Below are 18,875 nucleotides of genomic sequence, written 5' to 3'. Positions count from 1 at the left end.
ATACCGTTTTTCCCCACATCCCTTCAGTCTGAGGAAGTGTCCCGCCCCAAAGCATCACCTGTCCATTCCCTCCACAGATGCTGCTTGACCCGCTGAGTTCCACCAGCACTTTGTGTTTTTCTCTGGGACAAGGATTGTTTGAACAAGTGAGAGTTGAGAGGGTAGCACAGTGGCACCATGAACACACAAGCCCACTGACACCCCACCCCGTGCACACCACCCCGTTTGGAATGATTCAAATTCCCAAGAGACGTGTCCAGGGGCTGCAGCACCCAGCCATTCCCCAATCCCGCCCAGCAACCCCGGCCAATAGAATGTAGCCGACCAGGGAAATGTCCCAGGCACTGTCTGAAGAAGGGTCCCGACCTGAAAGGTCACCCATCCACTCCCTCCATAAATGATGCCTGCGTTCCTGCTTTGTGTTTTGCTCAGGATTCCAGCAACTACAGTTTCTTGTATCTCCTTCATTCCTTTGGTTAGGAGTCCAGGCAATTATCCCCACATTTCCTGGAATGTTTTTCTGTTGCAGGGATCCAACTGCCTGGCAGCCTGAACTGATGCAGGATCTGGGGCCACTGATTACACTCTTGTCAAGGGAAGACCTGACCACTGTCGCTGAGAAGGTATTGGCTTATTATTGTCGCGTGTACCAGGATACAGTGTGGAAACTGTGTTTGCATGTTTTCCAGCCAAATCATACTATGTAGCAGTAGTAGTAGTAGTAGTAGTAGTAGTAGTAGTAGTTGTAGTAGGCCCCCCTCGGTCATAACTCTCGGTCGATTTTCTTGAGGTTTACTCCTGGAGCCTTTTCCATGACTGGATATGACCACAAGGCAGTGGAGGTTTTAAATCAGAGTTTTCCCTCTCCAAGATGAACTGCCTTCCCAGGCTGACGAGCCGCATCTGCCCAAGACTCACGGGGGCGGGAGCGTCTACCTTCCCGTGCAGGTCTCTAGCACCTGCCCACTGCCGATCATACTATATAAGAGTTCAATTAAACAATGCACAAGTACAACAGGTAGTGCAAAGAGAAAAATACCAGGTAGAATATAGCAGTACATATAGTACTATAGTACAGTACTATAGCAGAATATAGTATTACAGCTACAGAGAAACGCAGCTTAAAATAAAAGTGCAAGGGTCACAATGAGGTAGATTGGAAGATTGGGGCACATCACCGCCATCTTGAGGGCAATGAGGGATGGGAGATAAATGCAGGCATAAAGAGTTTGTACCTTGTGTGTAGGATACTGCAAGAGCACGGGGTGATTGCTGGTCGCCACGAACTCGGTGGGCTGAAAGACCTATCCCACACTATCGAATGTTTAAAGTTTTGAAAGCACGTACCACCAGACTCAAACAGCTTCTTCCCTGCTGTTACCAGACCACTGAACGACCCTCCCATAAGCTAAGGGTGTAATCCCGATCTCCCAACCTACTTCATTGCAGTCCTTTCTCTTTGCTCTACCTGTTGTACTTGTGTAGGGCTTGACAATGCTGCTTTGAACAAGCGCCATCCTGGACTCTGGGCCGAATGGCCTCATTCTCTGCTGCAGCCTTCACTGGTTGCAAATACAATGTCGGCAGAACTGTGTTGCCGACTGCAAGATGGTCCCAGTAGCCAATGCTTCTCGGTGTGTTTAACCCTCTTCATTGAGTTATGTATCCTCCACAGTTTCCTGACATCCTGCTACAGTTAGCATTGGACGTGGAAGGTACGGCTGTTTCTGAGGACTTCCTCGCGGCAGTGTTTCATGCTCTCAAGAGGACCATTGGGACCATTACACCCTCCAATCTGCCTCCAGGTGAATCAGTCTTTCTCTCCCCATCACTACGCTCGTTGGAAAGCAGCCTAACTCTCTGTCCGAAGGTCTTCCCTTCAAAAGAGCTTTCTGTGTGCGACTAATGGCCATTTCTATTTTTTGTTTACCCTCATCGATTGAAAGATTCAGCCTGGAAACAACCCCTTCAGCCCATTCAGTTCACGCAGACCGTCAATCACCCATCCACAGTAGAATATAAAGTGCTGGAGTAACTCACTGAGTCAGGCAGCATTTCTGGAGAACATGGATAGACAATGTTTTCGGTCGGGGCCCTTCTTCCCTTTCCAATGCAGGTCAGACAGGGTCTGAAGAAGGTCCAAACCTCCAAAGATGCTGGCTGACCGGCTGAGTTACTCCAGCACTTTGTGTTCTATGCAAGATTGCAGCATCCGTAGTTCTTTGTGTCTACTTGCACACACTAGTTCTATGTTATCCCCCTTTCTCATCCACTCTCAACACTCATGGGGCAATTTATAGAGAGCCATTTCTTTGGGATGTAGGAAGAAACCCAAGCAGTCACAGGGAGAACTGCAATCTCCACACAGACAGCACCCGAAGACAGGATTGAACCGTGGTGTGTGAAGGCGTGCTCTGTGACACTGGTACAACCTGGTGTTGGGTCCACATCCACGGTGCGGTGATGAAGTGTTGCTCTCTCCGTCTCTCCCCAGGCTGTGGCGGGACTCGAACTCCATCCTCCGAGCACATCCTCAAGCTGGCGGACGCCAACTCCCATTGGTCAGCCGGCGAGCTGCGCTGCCTGTCCCCGGAGACGTTTGTACGGAGTGTCGAGCTCCTCGGTGCCCTGACGAGTTTCAGCATGGCCCAGCTCCTGGCCCTGAAGGAGAAAGCCAAGGAGGTTCGTGAGCACAGAACCATAACTGCATGTGATCCATACCCCACCATTCCCTGCATACCCATACGCCTGTATAAAAGTCTCTTAGACACCACTATCGTACCTGCCTCCGCCACCACGACTCCTGACAGCACGTCCCAGGCACCCACTGCTTAGTGTGCGTGTGTGTGTGTATAAACAAAAACACTTGCCAACAAATCTTTAGGTGTTGTTTTATTATTGTCATGTGTACCGACGTACATAGAAAGGCTTTGTTTTGCATGCTAACTCAACAGATCGGATAATACCATATATAAATAAAATCAACTGAAACTCAACTACAGTAGGTACAGGTAGAAAAGAGATTTAAAAGAGTGGGGCGATTGTATTAGATGATATAATTGCTCCTTCTCTGGGACGAGCAGGCAAAGAGTCGCCACACGGCGGCGCTATCTTGCAGTATTTGCACATCTTTTAAACCTTGTCACTATCACCTTAAAGCTGTGCCTTTAAGTTTTTGACTTTCTACCCAAGCCTCTCTCGCCTTAAACCCTCACTTGAGGCTATGCTCCCACCATGGGGGAAAAGGTTCTGACTGTCTATCCTATCTCTGGCTCTCATAAATGTTATATAATCCTATTGGGCATTCCTTCAGCCTCCGACACTGCAGAGAAAACAATCCATATTTTTCAACCACTACTTATAGTGGCAGAAGCTAATACCATCTAATCCAGGAAGCATTCTGGTAAACCTCCTCTGCACCCTCTCCAAAACCTCCACATCAGGAATCCAGACATTAGACTTTACTTGAGAGTTTAAAGATACAGTGTGGAAACAGGCCCTTCAGCCCACTGAGTCCATGCCGTCCAGCGACCCTGGTTCACCCTGTACACTAGCCCAATCCTTCACACTAGGGACAGTTTACACATTACAGAAGCCAGGTAACTTACAAGCCTGGACATCTTTGGAATGTGGTAGGAAACTGGAGCACCCGGAGGAAGCCCACGCGGTCACAGGGAGAACGTACAAACTCCATACAGACAGCACCCAAAGTCAGGATCAAACCCAGATCTCTGTTGCTGTAAGGCAGCAACTCTACCACTGCACCACTGTGCTGCCCTAAGAACATCTCCACTACATGTCAATAGGAACAGTAAAGAAACAGTTCAGGGGAGGATGGAGATTCAAGGGGGGACAGAGGGTCACAATGATGGATGAGGAAAGACAGGAGAAGGGTCATGCCTGGATTATAGAGCAGTTCTGATCATCCTTTGTGCCCCCCCCCCCCCCCCCCCTCGGGGTAGGTGTATCTCTCCAGTGTTTTGCCCAAGTGGCTGTTGAACACGCGCTAACGTTGGACACCCTGTCTGCAGGTATGGGGTCCAGTGCGGAGCTGGAGGAAGCACCAGGTACGGGCGCTCGGCCACATTGCACTCTCTCTGAACCAGAGTGAAATCCGGGAACTCGAGCTCGGCTCCACCGACACTGTGGCGGCACTGATCCGGCACCGGCAGTGGTCTCCACCACAGGTATGCGGGGCGTCTGTCCACGGAGCTCCCCATCCCGGAGGCTGCCCACCACCACCGGGCGGGGCTGACTGCAGAGGGCTGGTGGGAGGGGGTGGATGACTGCAGGCGGCTGGTGGGACTGACTGCAGGGGGGAACCGACCGTGGGGCGTCCCACCGCAGGGGGACGGGGGGTTCCTTACTGCTGGGGTGGTCCCATCACGGAACGTGCTGCCGCACAGCCCAGCGACGGGCAGCATCAACTGAGATTGTACGCCAATTGCGTTGTGGAGGGGTGGGGGGGGGGGAAGGAGGAAGAAAGCTGGATAAGAGAGGTGGGGGCTGGACAAAACCTGGCAAATGATAGGTGGACATAAAGTGCTGGTGTAACACAGCAGGTCAGGCAGTACCTCTGGAGAAAAAAGGATGAGTGATGTTCCGGGTCAGGACCCAGAGATTCTGTCTGACCCGTTAAGTTACTCCAGCACTTTGTGTCTAGATTTGGTATAAACCATTAAACCAGCATCTGCATTTCTTTGTTTCTACTTCAGCATCAGGAATCACAGAAGGGTAGCAGTGCGAGAGGGTCTCACAAAGCCCCCACCGGAGAGAGGAGAACTTTGAGATTTTGTAGTGGAACACTGAAATTCAGACACAGGGGAATTACAGATACTAGATTTTCGGAAAAAAAACATAAGGTGCCAGAGTAACTCAGCGGGTCAGGCAGCATCTCCGGTGAAAATGAGGTGACGTTTCGGGTCGGAACCCTTATTTGTACTGAGTCAGATTGTCAGTCTGAAGAAGGTATCCGACACAAAACGTCACCTATTCCTTTTCTCCAGAAATGCCACCTGACCTGTTGAGTTACTCCAGCATTTTGGGTCTATCTTTGGTGTAAACCGGCATCTGCAGTTCATTCATACACAGGATTTAGGAGTTGGGTCAGATGTGGGCAATGGGACTAGTTTAGATGGGGCCTTTGGTTGGCATAAATGAGTTGGGCCGAAGGGCCTGTTTCCATGCTATATGATTCTAAATTATCTCAGATTCAGATTCAGATTCAATTTTAATTGTCATTGTCAGTGTACAGTACAGAGACAACGAAATGCATTTAGCATCTCCCTGGAAGAGCGACATAGCAAATGATTTAAATAAATAATAATAAGTGATAATAAGTGTCCGGGGGGTGGGGGGGTGATTGGCAGTCACCGAGGTACGTTGTTGAGTAGAGTGACAGCCGCCGGGAAGAAGCTGTTCCTGGACCTGCTGGTTCGGCAACGGAGAGACCTGTAATGCCTCCCGGATGGTAGGAGGGTAAACAGTCCATGGTTGGGGTGAGAGCAGTCCTTGGCGATGCTGAGCGCCCTCCGCAGACAACGCTTGCTTTGGACAGACTCAATGGAGGGGAGCGAGGAACCGGTGATGCGTTGGGCAATTTTCACCACCCTCTGCAATGCCTTCCGGTCGGAGACAGAGCAGTTGCCATACCATACTGTGATGCAGTTGGTAAGGATGCTCTCGATGGTGCAGCGGTAGAAGTTCACCAGGATCTGAGGAGACAGATGGACCTTCTTCAGTCTCCTCAGGAAGAAGAGACGCTGGTGAGCCTTCTTGATCAGAGTTGAGGTATTGTGGGTCCAAGAGAGGTCATCGGAGATGTTGACTCCCAGGAACCTGAAGCTAGAAACACGTTCCACCTCCGTCCCGTTAATGTGGATGGGGGTGTGCGTGCCGCCCCTGGACTTCCTGAAGTCTACAATGAGCTCCTTGGTCTTCTTGGAGTTAAGGGCCAGGTTGTTGTCAGCGCACCATGCTGCTAAGTGCTGGACCTCCTCCCTGTAGGCCGACTCATCGTTGTTGCTGATGAGGCCAATCACCGTTGTATCATCTGCATACTTGATGATGGTGTTAGTACCATGTACAGGTGTGCAGTCATAGGTGAAGAGGGAGTAGAGGAGGGGGCTCAGCACACAGCCCTGTGGAACGCCGGTGTCCAGGGTGAGGGTTGAAGAGGTGTGCTTGTCTAACCTAACAGACTGGGGTCTGTTGGTTAGAAAGTCCAGTATCCAGTTGCAGAGGGAGGGGTCGATGCCCAGGTTACCGAGTTTGGTGATCTATTGGGGCCTTCGGCTATTTTGCTGAAGTACAGGTGTTTTGAGAATGTGAGTTGTTGTACATTTATGTGTCTGCTCTCGCTCGGCAGGTTAGGTCATTGTTGGAAGGGTTTCTCCACGACTCTGGCCTGCCAGTCGAAGCTCTGTCCGGCTGGGACCTGGCTGGGCTTGACAGATTGCTGTGCGCGATGACCGGCCCTGAGCTCGACTCCGTGAGCACTGCCGCCTACAGGTAGGGAGACCGCTTTACAAGCCTCAGCTCTCTCTGTCCACAGCGTGCCCGATACCCAGGGGTTGTGCCTGTTTAATATAGAACACAGAACAGTACAGCACAGGAACAGACCCTTCGGCCCACTATGTCCATGCTGAACATGATGCCAAGTTAAACTAATCTTCTCTGCCTGTACATGATCCATTTCCCTCCATTCCCTGCAAATCCATGTGCCCATGTAAAAGCCTCTTACCACTATAATGGCAGTCTTTATGACGTTCTCAAAGTCCAACTTCGATAGCCATTACTACTCTGGGATGGTTATGAGGTATAGTTTACGCACTCACGACACACTTAAGATAGTAAAAACGAATCTTCCAAACGCTGTGCCTTTCTTGATTAATTAGTCGTTTATTGAAGTAGTACATAGCAAAGAAATAATCCATCACTTTCCATTCTTAATCGCTGTTCAATTCATGTCATATAAATCATATGAAAGTTTTGTCCTATAAAAGTATGTTGTCTCATTAACTTGTGTGTGTCGTGATCATGTCGTGTGTCGTGATCAAAAGACTGTATTCTCACCAACCTTCCAAGACCCAACTGACTCCTAATCTATGAGTCTGCGCTAGTCTCCTCTAAAAATAAACACACCCCTTCTACGTATCAAATCCCACCTACAAAAGTACAGACAGATAAAAACTAAAATATTAAAAATGTTAGACATGGCTATAGCTTAATGGCAACTATGACCACTATTATATCTGCTTCCCAGTCTGTAAACCTCTCCTTATAACTCGCACCTAATCCAGGCAGCATTCTGGTAAACCTCTTCTGCACCCTTTCTAAAGCCTCCACATCCTTGTTGTAATTGGGGCGATCGGGATCATGTGCAGGCAGAGGAGAACAAGGCCTCATGTTAGGCATGGACATTGAGGGACAGTTCCTGTGCAGTACTGTGCTATGCTCCGTGTTCTATATTTAGACGGTGGTTCTTATATGGAACACACTGCCTGAAGGGTGGCGGAGGCAGAGAGACTCTTCAGATGAGATCTTGGCAGCAGATACATTCGGAGAGGCGACCATCAGAGCGAGGAAGCCTATAAGACAGGCGGTCAGGGAAGCCTCTGAGCACACCACAATCTGGGACCATTGTCCGTGTTGGAAAATGATGATTGGGTGGGGGTTGAAAGTTCTCCTGGAAGGGAAGGGTCCGGGTCCACCACTGATTTTCCGGCAACTGGCACCTCCTTTAATCCGGAAAAATTACAAGAGCGAACTTGAAATTTACCCTCAAACGTGGCCCCCAGGCTGTGTGATGCGGCCGATCTGGACCTCATCGGGACTTCCATGGATGATCGGCGGGTCAACTTGCCCCCTGTGGCTGGGGCTTTGGAACTCCGGCCCAGCCAGAGCCGGCAGATCTGTTCCCATTGCCAACTTCCAAGGCGGACTTTGCGGGCCGGTTTATCGGCGCCTCAACAGACCATTCTGGTGCAGTTCATTTTCTCTTGGAGGCCATGACCTCTGTCGGTCTGGCAAAACGGATAATCCAGCAATGCTCTGGAACAAAGGGTGCTGGAAAATCTGTGGTGGACCTGTTTATTATTGCCACATGTACTAAGATACAGTGAAAATCTTTGTTTGTGTGCTATCCGGTCAAACCATACTATACATGAGTATAATCAACCCATATTGAAGTACAACAGGTAGTCTGAAGAGAAAAATTACCAGAGTGCAGAATATAGTGTTACAGTGTTGTGGCATTAAATTTGCAACGAAAATTCAGATTTAAAAAAGTTAAAAGTTCACAATGAGGCAGGTTGGGAAATCAAAACCACACCTTAGATATGGGAGGACTGTTAGTGGTTTGATAAGTTGCCAAACCAAGTTGTGATGTAGGCATAGGGAACTGCAGATGCTGGAATCAAGCATAACACAAAGTGCTGGAGGAACTCAGAGGGTCAGGCAGCATATGTGGAGCGACGCTTTGGGTCGGGACCCTTCTTCATTCTGATTGGATTGAGGAAGGGAAACCTGAAACCCGAGAGACAATAGACAATAGGTGCAGGAGTAGGCTATTTGGCCCTTCGAGCCAGCACCGCCATTCAATGTGATCATGGCTGATCATCCACAATCAGTACCCCGTTCCTGCCTTCTCCCCATATCCCCTATTTTTAAGAGCCCTATCTAGCTCTCTCTTGAAAGCATCCAGAGAACCTGCCTCCACCGCCCTCTGAGGCGGAGAATTCCACAGACGGCGGGCGGGATAGAGCCTGGCAAGTGATAGGTGGATACAGGTGAGGGGGGAGGGGTGATTGGCAGATAGGTGGAGTAAGTGACAAGGGCTAGAGATGAAAACGACTCAAAAGAGTGTCAGATAAGGAGAAACAAAGGTGAGTGAAATGTAAAGCCGGAGGGAGGGTGTGGTAGGGGATGGGAAGGGCAAAGAGGGGAGATAAAAGGGAAATGGGGGACTGGGGAATGGGAGAGGAAGGGGAATGGAGTTGGGTAACCAGGGGAGGAGGGGTGGTCTATGGGAGAACTCTGGGATAGGAGACGCAGGAAAGAAAGGGGATTTGTGGGGGGGATGGATTACTTGAAGTTGGGTAATTCAATGTTCATACTGTGCTGTTTCTCTAGTGCTTTGTGGGTTGATCAAGCTGTGATGCATCCCAGCAGGGTGCTTTGTACAGGTGCAGCCTGAATCACGGTCAGTGTTGTGGGCGTCCGAGTCACACAGAGGGAGGGGGAGTGGAGGGAGCATCTGCGGTCGTTCCTCGTACATGTAACGTGACTGTTGCGTCTATTAACCGGCCTCTCCCTCTTGCAGCGTTGCAGCGGCGAGGGTGGGCGAGCTGGCCTGCGAGGCACAGGTCCTGCGGCGGCTGCTGAGGAAGGCGAGGGAGGTGTTCGGCGACGTTGGCCAATGGCACGGCTTTGTCCTGTGGGAGGTCGGGACAGTGGCAGGTCAGAGAGCGAGGTGGTGACCGTGAGCGGGGACCAGGGACGGGGCAGAGATGGCAATCACGGGAGATATCCAAATGGCGCTGGGCAGACGGATTTCAGATCTGTTTGGAGAAGAATCATAAAGTTACAGAGCCGCAATGTGGAGACAAATCTTTTAGTCATTCTTCAAGCTTCCATTAAACGTCGAGCAACACTGCAATGTCCCTGCCGAACATGATGCCAAGTTAAACTAATCTCCTCTACTTGCACGCGATCCATATCCCTCCATTCCTCGCATATCCATGTGCCCATCTAAATGCCTCTTAAACACCACAATTGTATCTGCCTCCACCACCACCCCTGCGGCCCATTCCAGGCACCCACTGCTCTTGGTGTAAAACAAACTTGCTCTGTATATATCCTTTAAACTTTGTCCATCTCATCTTAAAGCCATGGCCTTCAAAAAGGTTCTGACTGTCTACCCTTCCTATGCCTCTCAAATTTTTATATAGTTTAATTTAGTTTATTTCGTTTAGAGATACAGCGTGGAAACAGGCCCATCGGCCTACCCAGTCTGCTCCAACCAGCGATCCCTACACACCAACACTATCTCTCTCTCACACACACACACACACACACACACACACACACACACACACACACACACACACACACACACACACACACACACACAACAATTTACAATTTTACCATAGTCAATTCACCTACAAACCTGTACGTCTTTGGGATGCGGGAGGAAACCGAAGCACCCGGTGAAACGGTCACAGGGAGAACGTACAAATGCCGTACAGAGAGCACCCGTTGTCGAGTTCAAATCTGGCTGGTGGGGCCCGATGCCTTCGATTGTGAGTTGCCTTAAAATTGCCCCTATAACAGACCAAAGACAGTAGGTGGAACTGAGGGATACTTGGAACCCGAGGATCAAGAGAACATAGAAACATAGAAAATAGGTGCAGGAGTAGGCCATTCGGCCCTTCGAGCCTGCACCGCCATTCAATATGATCATGGCTGATCATCCAACTCAGTATCCCGTACCTGCCTTCTCTCCATACCCCCTGATCCCTTTAGCCACAAGGGCCACATCTAACTCCCTCTTAAATATAGCCAATGAACTGGCCTCAACTACCCTCTGTGGCAGAGAGTTCCAGAGATTCACCACTCTCTGTGTGAAAAATGTTTTCCTCATCTCGGTCCTAAAAGATTTCCCCCTTATCCTTAAACTGTGACCCCTTGTTCTAGACTTCCCCAACATCGGAAACAATCTTCCTGCATCTAGCCTGTCCAACCCCTTAAGAATTTTGTAAGTTTCTATAAGATCCCCCCTCAATCTTCTAAATTCTAGCGAGTACAAACCGAGTCTATCCAGTCTTTCATCATATGAAAGTCCTGACATCCCAAGAATCAGTCTGGTGAACCTTCTCTGTACTCCCTCTATGGCAAGAATGTCTTTCCTCAGATTAGGAGACCAAAACTGTACGTAATACTCCAGGTGTGGTCTCACCAAGACCCTGTACAACTGCAGTAGAACCTCCCTGCTCCTATACTCAAATCCTTTTGCTATGAATGCTAACATACCATTCGCCTTCTTCACTGCCTGCTGCACCTGCATGCCTACTTTTAATGACTGGTGTACCATGACACCCAGGTCTCGTTGCATCTCCCCCTTTTCCGCTGAGAACCGGAGAAGAAGGGTGAGGGAACCTACCTGGGGAAGTGTCTAAAAAAAAAGTCATCTCCATAGATGCTGCCAGGCCAGACCCGCTGAGTTCCTCCTTTGTGTTTGGCTTGAGTTTCCAGCATCTTGGGCTTCATCAGTCAGAGCATTGAGTATAGAGGTTGCAGGCACATGCCATGAGTAATTACTCAGGGTAGGCACTGGGCAGTCAGTCGACCTTTAAAAATCGTTAAAAAACTAATATTTAGGAAACAGTTAGACAGGTACATGGAAAGGACAGCTTTGGAAGGATGTGGACCAAACGGGGGCAGGAGGGACTAGTGTAGCTGGGACATATTGGCCGGTGTGGGCAAGTTGGGTGAAGGGCCTGTTTCCACGCTGTATCACTATGACTCTATCTACAGTTCCTAGTGCCAGCATATCCCTTCCCCACCAGCAGCTGGTAGTGTTGTTGCATATGCTATTAAGGACTCCCCAATGAAGGAGGTATCCAATGTAGGGCACCAATAATCAAATGGGGGGGAGGAGGAGAGAACATAGAAGAGTACAGCACAGGAATAGTCCCTTTGGACCACCATTTCTTATTAAACTTCTATCAGGCCCGCCACCCCTAACCCTTTTACGTTCTAGAGAAAACAACTAAGTCTGTCCAATCTCTCCTTTCTGCTAATACCCTCTAATCCAGACAGTGTTTTGGCAAACCTCTTCTGCGCCCTCTCCAAAGCCTCCACATCTTCCTGTAATGGGAAAACCAGAACTGCTGAACATGATGTAGAAACTGCAGATGCTGGTTTACAGAAAAATGACACAACGTGCCGGAATAACTCAGTGGGTCCAGCAACATCTCTGGTGAACATGGATGCTGTCTGACCTGCTAAGTTAGACTCAAAAAGTTAGCAGTTAGACTCAAAAAGCTGGAGTAACAGCGGGACAGGCAGTATCTCTAGAGAGAAGGAATGGGTGACGTTTCGGGTTGAGTCCCTTCTTCAGTCTGAAGAAGGGCCTCAACCTAAAAACTACTACCTTCTCCCTGCTGCTGACACATATCCCTCCATTCATAATAGCCTCTTGAACGCCACTATCGTATCTGCCTCAATAAAAAAAGATTGCCCCGCACATCTTTAAATTTTTTCCCTCGGACCTTAAAGCTATGTCCTTTTGTCTTTGACATTTCCACCCTGGGAAACAATGTTCTATCTACCCTATCTATGCCTCTCATGATTCTATCCACTTCTATCAGGTCTCCCGTAAACCTCCAACACTCCAAAGAAAGCTATCCAAGTTTGTCCATCTGCTTGTTATAACTAATACCCGCTAATCCAGGAAGCATTCTGGTAAACCTCTGCACCCTCTCCAAAGACTCCTGTAATTGCTGCTTCCTCTTTCAATGTTGTAATGCAAGGTGTCAGGAGCAGTTCAAAGCTGCAAATGGATATGCAGGGAACGGAGGGATGTGGATCACACGCAGGCAGTTGAGATTAGTTTAACTTGGCATCATGTTCGGCACGGACATTGTGGGATGAAGGGCCTGTTCCAGTGCTGCACTGTTCTGTGTTCTATGTTCTGCTTGAGGTCCCATTAAGAAACAAGGATATCCTGTTTGTCCTGGATTTATATCATCCTAATACTGCTTTGAATATTTCAGGGGACCTATTTGAGGTTACTAATAGATCCAAAGAAGTCTAGTTCAGGGCAGAGTTCTAAAATTCTCCATGGTCTTGACGGAGTGGGTGTGGAGAGGATGTTTGCACTTTCTCTGGTAGTTGTACAATACACAATCAGGCCCTTCGTCCCACACTGTCTTTGATTACGCTACAGACTTTAGTTTTTGCACTAGTATTATATGTTCATACGTCTTAGGAGCAGAATTAGACCATTTGGCCCATCATGTTTACTCCATTATTGAATCATGGCTGAACTAACATTCCTTCTCAATGCCATTCTCGTGCCATGACCTTTGACACCCTTACTGATCAAGAACATATAATTTTCCACTTTAAGACTAATGATGGTTATTAATTTATTGAATGTTTAAAGCATTATATTTATCTGTGTATTACGTTATTGGGTTTGTTAAGCTGCAGCAAGTATTATATCGTCTCATTGTTCGGTACATATGACAATTAAACTCTCTGGGCTCACTCCTTACTGTTGAACCTTTCACAGCCGGAATGAGTGGAGAGGAGCTGAAGCTGCTGGTACCTGACTTGATGCCCTACTTCACGCCAGCGGCCATGGCCATACTCCCCACCCACGTGTTCAAGGTGAGGAGACCGTCAGGGCTTTGTGCCGGATCTGGGCAAAGGTTGGTGGGGAGAGGGGATGGGCAGCGTTAGTGCAGGTAACATATGTAGTACAGGGAGCAGGTGAGTGACACAGCTGCCTCTGAACCAGCGTTTCCAGACACCCCCCCCCCCCCCCAATGTTTACTCGGCTGAGTAAAATTATCCCTGCCGTGTAGGGATTGGATGAGAAGATAAGATAACGTAGTTGATCGGTGTGGACTCTGTGGGTCAAAGTGCCTGTTTCTGTTGTCAAATTTCTAAATGAAAACTAAACTAAAACTAGACCATTTTGAGTTGGATTTGTTTGTAATGACAAAAGAAAAGTATACAAAGGAACTGGCTTATCAGTCAATGCTGAACATGATGCCAAGTTAAACTGATCTTTGCCTGCGTGTGATCCATATCCCTCCATTTCCCAGTGGGAAATTGGCTGTGAATAATTGCAGGTGAGTGGTAGATTCTTTGGGTGGGCGGGAGGAATTGGGAGGGGAGTTGATGTGAATATGGGGAGAAATAAAGAAATAATGGCATTAATGCAGGTACAGTATAAGTGCGTATTTGATGGCAGCAGTTGATCGGTGTGGACTCAGTGGGCCGAAGGGCCTATTTCTGCGCTGGATGTGACTGCACATGCCGGCACCACCTCCACTCGTGTAATGTGCTCCATGCATTTTCCACCCTAACACAGACTCTCCTTTTAACCTCTGCTCCCACAAACCATCTCCAACCCACCACTCCCCCCCAACTTTCTCCACAACCTAAAACTTGTTTCATTTCTCACCATCCTGGTTCCGGTGTGCCGAGCACTTGCCTCTGTTCACCCTACATGGAGGCTGTCCGGCTTGCGGAGTAAGTCCGGACCTGCAATCGGTGGCTGGGTTATGTGTGTGCGGTTTTGTTTTATTGCAGGAACTCTCTCCGGAGCAGCTGAAGAAGCTGGGGCCAGAGAACTCAGCGGCTGTGACAGCGGCCCAAGAAGCCGCTCTGAACCGGGAGCAGCTCGCTGGGCTGCAGGCTGCCAGGGATGGAGGCGATTCCAACGAGACGCCCCTGTCCACTGCCCCACTCACAGGTAACGTGGCCAACAGTCTCTGAGCAGAGCTTCACTCATTCTATCAAGTCGAGTCAAGATGAATTTATTGTCATTTACACAGCGAGGTACAGGTCCGTGCTAACCATCTATCACCTGTTCACTCTAGTTCTATGTAATCCCACATTCTCATCCACTCCCTACACATTAGGGGCAATTTACAGAGGCCAATCAATCCACAAACTCCTCATGTCTTTAGGTTGTGGGAGGAAACTGGAGCAACCGCAGGAAAAGCGTGCGGTTACTGGAAGAACATGTAAACTCCACACTGTTTACAAAACACACACTTTTAGTTTAAGGTATTAAAGATTCAGCATGGGAACAGGCCCTTCACCTCACTGAGCATCTGCTAACCATTGATCACCCGTTCACACTAGTTCTATTAACCCACTTTCACATCCACTCCCTACACACTAGGGGCAATTTAAAGGCCGATTAATCCACAAACCCCCTCACGTCTTTGGGATGTGGGAGGAAACCCATGTGGTCACAGGGAGAACACACACACTTCACACAGTTTACAGAACAAGCCGTTTGTCCCACCAATTCCGTGCCGATCATAGATCACCCGTTCCTACTAATTCTGTGTTATCCCACTTTCACATCCATTCCCTACACACCACAGGCAATTTACAGAAGGGCAATTAACCTACAAACACCGCACATCTTGGGATGTGGGAGCACCTGGAGAAACCCATGCAGTAGCAGGAAGAGCGTGCAAACTCCGCACAGACAGCACCTGAAGTCAGGATTGAACCTGATCTCTGGAGCTGTGAGTCAGCAGCTCTACCAGTTGTGCCTCCTTATTTAAAGGAACTCTGAGGGACGGGATTATGGTTGGAATTGATCAGGAATAATTTGGCATTTGGCTTACCAGGTGAAGTCACTCATTGTGGTCCCATTTCCCATCTCTCCATCTACCCACTGTGGCCCCAGTTCCCCCTTGACCATCCACTCACTGGAGCCCTGGTTTCAACCTACCTTTAAGCTTATCTAGTTCTGTTTCCGACACAAAATGTCATCTATTCTCCAGAGATGCTGCCTGATCCACTGAGTTACTCCAGTGTTTTGTGTCTATCTCTCTTTTAACTTAACAGGTTCACCTTTTTTTTTAAAAGTGAATAAAAATTGCATTTGAATATTGTAAAATAACATGCGATTATCTGGGAATTCTGTCCGGCACTACCAAAGTCCAAGCAGGACGGATTCACAGTGTTTTATTGTACTGTCAAACAAATACAGGTTAAGAATAATTTTAGTGTTCAGTTGATGTGTTTCCTATGTCTAACAATTCCTTTCTTTAACCGCACTCTTCTACAGGTTCAGCATACCGTGGTGAGATGTGCTTCCTGCTCTGGGCTGCCTTCACAGCTGTGTATTTTGCAGACTATTGCCAAATCCTAGCGCATAATATTTGTACATAGTAACATACTAATGGTCAACTAGTGTAGATATCAATATAATATAGTAATTGCAAAGACGTAGACTAGTGAATCTCCAGAAGGATATTCTCACATTCTTCAGGGGATGTGAGGTTCACAGGCTTAGCCAGCGTGTAATTGCCAATCCCTCGTTGCCCATGGGAAGGTGGTGGTGGTGAGCTGCTGCCTTGAAGCACTGCAGTCCTGGAGGTGTGCATACTGATAGGGAGAGAGTTCCAGGATTTTGACCCAGCGATAGTGAAGGAAGGGTGATATATTTCCAAAATATAGGAACAAGGAACTGCAGATGCTGATTTATACAAAAGATTGACACAAAATGCTGGAATGACTCAGCGGGTCAGGCAGCATCTCTGTAGAGAAAGGATGGGTGACATTTCAGGTTGGGACCCCCCGGTTAATCAGTCTGAAGAATGGTCCTGACCCGAAACATCGCCAGTTCTTTTGATCTTAATACATCTGAGTGAGAAGGCAGATAAGGGCTTGGTTTAATATCATACCCACAAAAATGCTCCCCTGACATTGCGGCACTCCCTCGCTCCTCCATCCCTCTCCCATCATATGTCACACAAAGCGTGGCTCAAACATATATGACCTTATCGGCTGAGAATGTATTGCAGGTAGTTCTGCTATCATGCCATAGATGTGTTACTACAAAACCTTGTGTTATAGAAAATTGCATTATAAATTAATGGGGGGGGAAATGGGATTAAAGGGCTAGGGAGTTTCAGACTTGCAATAAGTTTTTTTTTGTCTCTGCGCCATTTTCAAGGTGAGAAGGACCAAGTCTAAAGGAGATGTGCAGGACAGGTTTTTTACATCAGAGTGGTGGGTACCTGGAACACACTGCCAGAGGTGTTGGTGGAGGCAGATGCCATAATGGTGTTTCTGAGGCTTTTAGATCGGCAGGGAAAGGAGGGATATAGATCATGTACAGACGGAGATTAGTTTAACTTGGCATTATGCTTATACTTTTGTATGTTCTTAAAAATAAAGGTCTTTTCAATAGCTATAAGTTTATAGTTTTACTTCCGCAAGCCGTTGCACTGTTTAATAAAGTATTATTGCAGCAGTGTCATTGGAAGCGAATGCCTGTCAGTTTGTGTTGAAATTTGCAGACTGTGTTCTTAAGAGACAATAATACCTGGTTACTGCGGGGAGATTACAGGGGACAGGCTTTTTCCAAGACGGGGATTCTTCTGTTTATATGTTCATAAGTTGTAGGAGCATAATGAGGCCATTTGGCCCATCAATTCAATCATGGCTGATCTATCTTTCCCTCTCACCCCATTCTCTTGCCTTCTCCCAAAAGGTATCCCCTGATACCTTTACTAATCAGTAATCTGTCAATCAAAATATCCTGCCTTCTTCCCATAATCCTGATACCCTTACTGATCAGGAATCTGTCAATCTGCGCCTGTAGCAATGAATTCCTCAGATTCAAAACGTTGTCAATTTACAACGTAACCTTTAAATGGTTCTCTAATTTGAGATCAAAATCGTATTATAACTAATTATAGCAGATCCACCTGTCCTCAGCAGTGGTTGAGACGGGTAGAATGACACCATTTAAAATACTTTTAGACAGGAACGTGGATAGGAAAGGTTTAGAGGGAAATAGGCCAAAAGTGGGCAAATGGGACTAGATTACATGTGGTATCTTGGACGGCATGGGCAAGTTGGGCCGAAGGGCTTGTTTCCATTCAGGTTAGTACTTCAGAATCAGGTCGACGTGCAGGAGATCTGCTGGAATCGGAGAAAGAGTAGTGCAAGATGCTCTCAGAACTTATGTCGGAGAGAGGCGGAGAACATATGTTTAGGAGATTTTACAATGGCGCAGTGAAAAGGAGATGGCATGGTGGTGCAGCGGTAGAGTTGCTGCCTTATAGTCTGCGATGTCTGAATCTGATGTCTGAAAGGCGCCCATTAAATAAAATGTATTATTATTATTATAGTGCCAGAGGCTCTGGCCGATCCTGACTATGGGTGCTGTCTGTACGGAGTTTGTTTGTTCTTCCCGTGGGTTTTCTCCGGGATCTCCTCCCACACTCCAAAGACATACATGTTTGTTGGTTAATTGGCTTGGTATTGTAAATTGTCCCTAGAGTGTGTAGGATAGTGTAAGGAGGTTGGGATAGCTGTCATCGTGGATTCGGTAGGCCAAAGGACCTGTTTCCACGCTATTTCTCTAAACTCAACAAGGAACTGCAGCTGCTGGAACAGTCAGTTAAAAATACACAAAGTGCTGGAGGAACTCAACGGGGTTCAGGCAATGTATGTAGAGGGAATGGACAGATGACGTTTTAGGTCGGGACCCTTCAGGGATTTTCAAAGCATTGCTTATATCTGATGAACCTGGCAGAATTATTTTTTGTGGGATGGCTAACATAGTATAGATTTTAAATATTATTTATAGGGATTTACAGAAGATTTTCGATAAAGTCTATCACGTGTTGGCAGTCTGGGTTTTTGGAATTGATGCAAATTATTGACCTAGCTCAGAGGTTGGCTAAACGTTTAAAGACACAGATTATCGGGCAGGAACTCAAATGGCAAGGCGTGAGCATCCGTGTTCAACAGGAAACATTAAACTGCAAAGGAAATATTTTTGCCAAGTGGATGGAGCAAAGCTTATCAAAAAGGCCAGAACAGACTATCTTTTAGATGGTGAAAAACCAAAAAAAAACAATGTAATCTTAAGAAGAAAAGTCAAATATAATGCTGAACAAAAGACAAAGTGCTGGGGAAACTCAGTGTCCCATCTATGGAGGGGGACATTTTGAGTCAGGATAATTCTTCAGAATTTCGTTCTCCTTCTTGTAGCACCTAGTTCTCGTTTGCTTTGTACACTGGCCCTTGAAGAGGGGCATTGGGCGCGGTTTTCTCAGAGCGGGCGGTGCAGACCAGCTCCACTCTGTGATCCCACC

The 18,875-nt window shown here is 47.7% G+C and overlaps 1 protein-coding gene across 6 annotated transcripts in view; it reads left to right on the top strand.

Annotated features, from left to right (window-relative positions):
* Positions 1-16,255, top strand: part of otoa (otoancorin) — a 40,777-nt gene extending 24,522 nt beyond the window's left edge. For 4 of the 6 annotated variants that reach the window (XM_033040590.1, XM_033040591.1, XM_033040593.1 and 1 more), the window contains 9 exons: positions 530-623; positions 1,676-1,805; positions 2,495-2,682; positions 4,032-4,187; positions 6,368-6,510; positions 9,323-9,459; positions 13,301-13,398; positions 14,329-14,491; positions 15,830-16,255. In XM_033040590.1, the coding sequence (XP_032896481.1) occupies positions 530-623; positions 1,676-1,805; positions 2,495-2,682; positions 4,032-4,187; positions 6,368-6,510; positions 9,323-9,459; positions 13,301-13,398; positions 14,329-14,491; positions 15,830-15,933 (1,213 nt within the window). In that variant the 3' untranslated portion in view covers positions 15,934-16,255. Of the gene's footprint in view, positions 1-529; positions 624-1,675; positions 1,806-2,494; positions 2,683-4,031; positions 4,188-6,367; positions 6,511-9,322; positions 9,460-13,300; positions 13,399-14,328; positions 14,492-15,829 lie in introns of those variants that run through there. The other 2 variants (XR_004415334.1, XR_004415333.1) reach the window with 2 other exon arrangements.
* The last annotated feature ends 2,620 nt before the right edge of the window (positions 16,256-18,875 follow it).

The sequence above is a fragment of the Amblyraja radiata genome, chromosome 22 (genome assembly GCF_010909765.2).
Source record: "Amblyraja radiata isolate CabotCenter1 chromosome 22, sAmbRad1.1.pri, whole genome shotgun sequence".
NCBI classification, from domain to species: domain Eukaryota; kingdom Metazoa; phylum Chordata; class Chondrichthyes; order Rajiformes; family Rajidae; genus Amblyraja; species Amblyraja radiata.
This window is presented reverse-complemented; position numbering and strand designations above follow the sequence as displayed.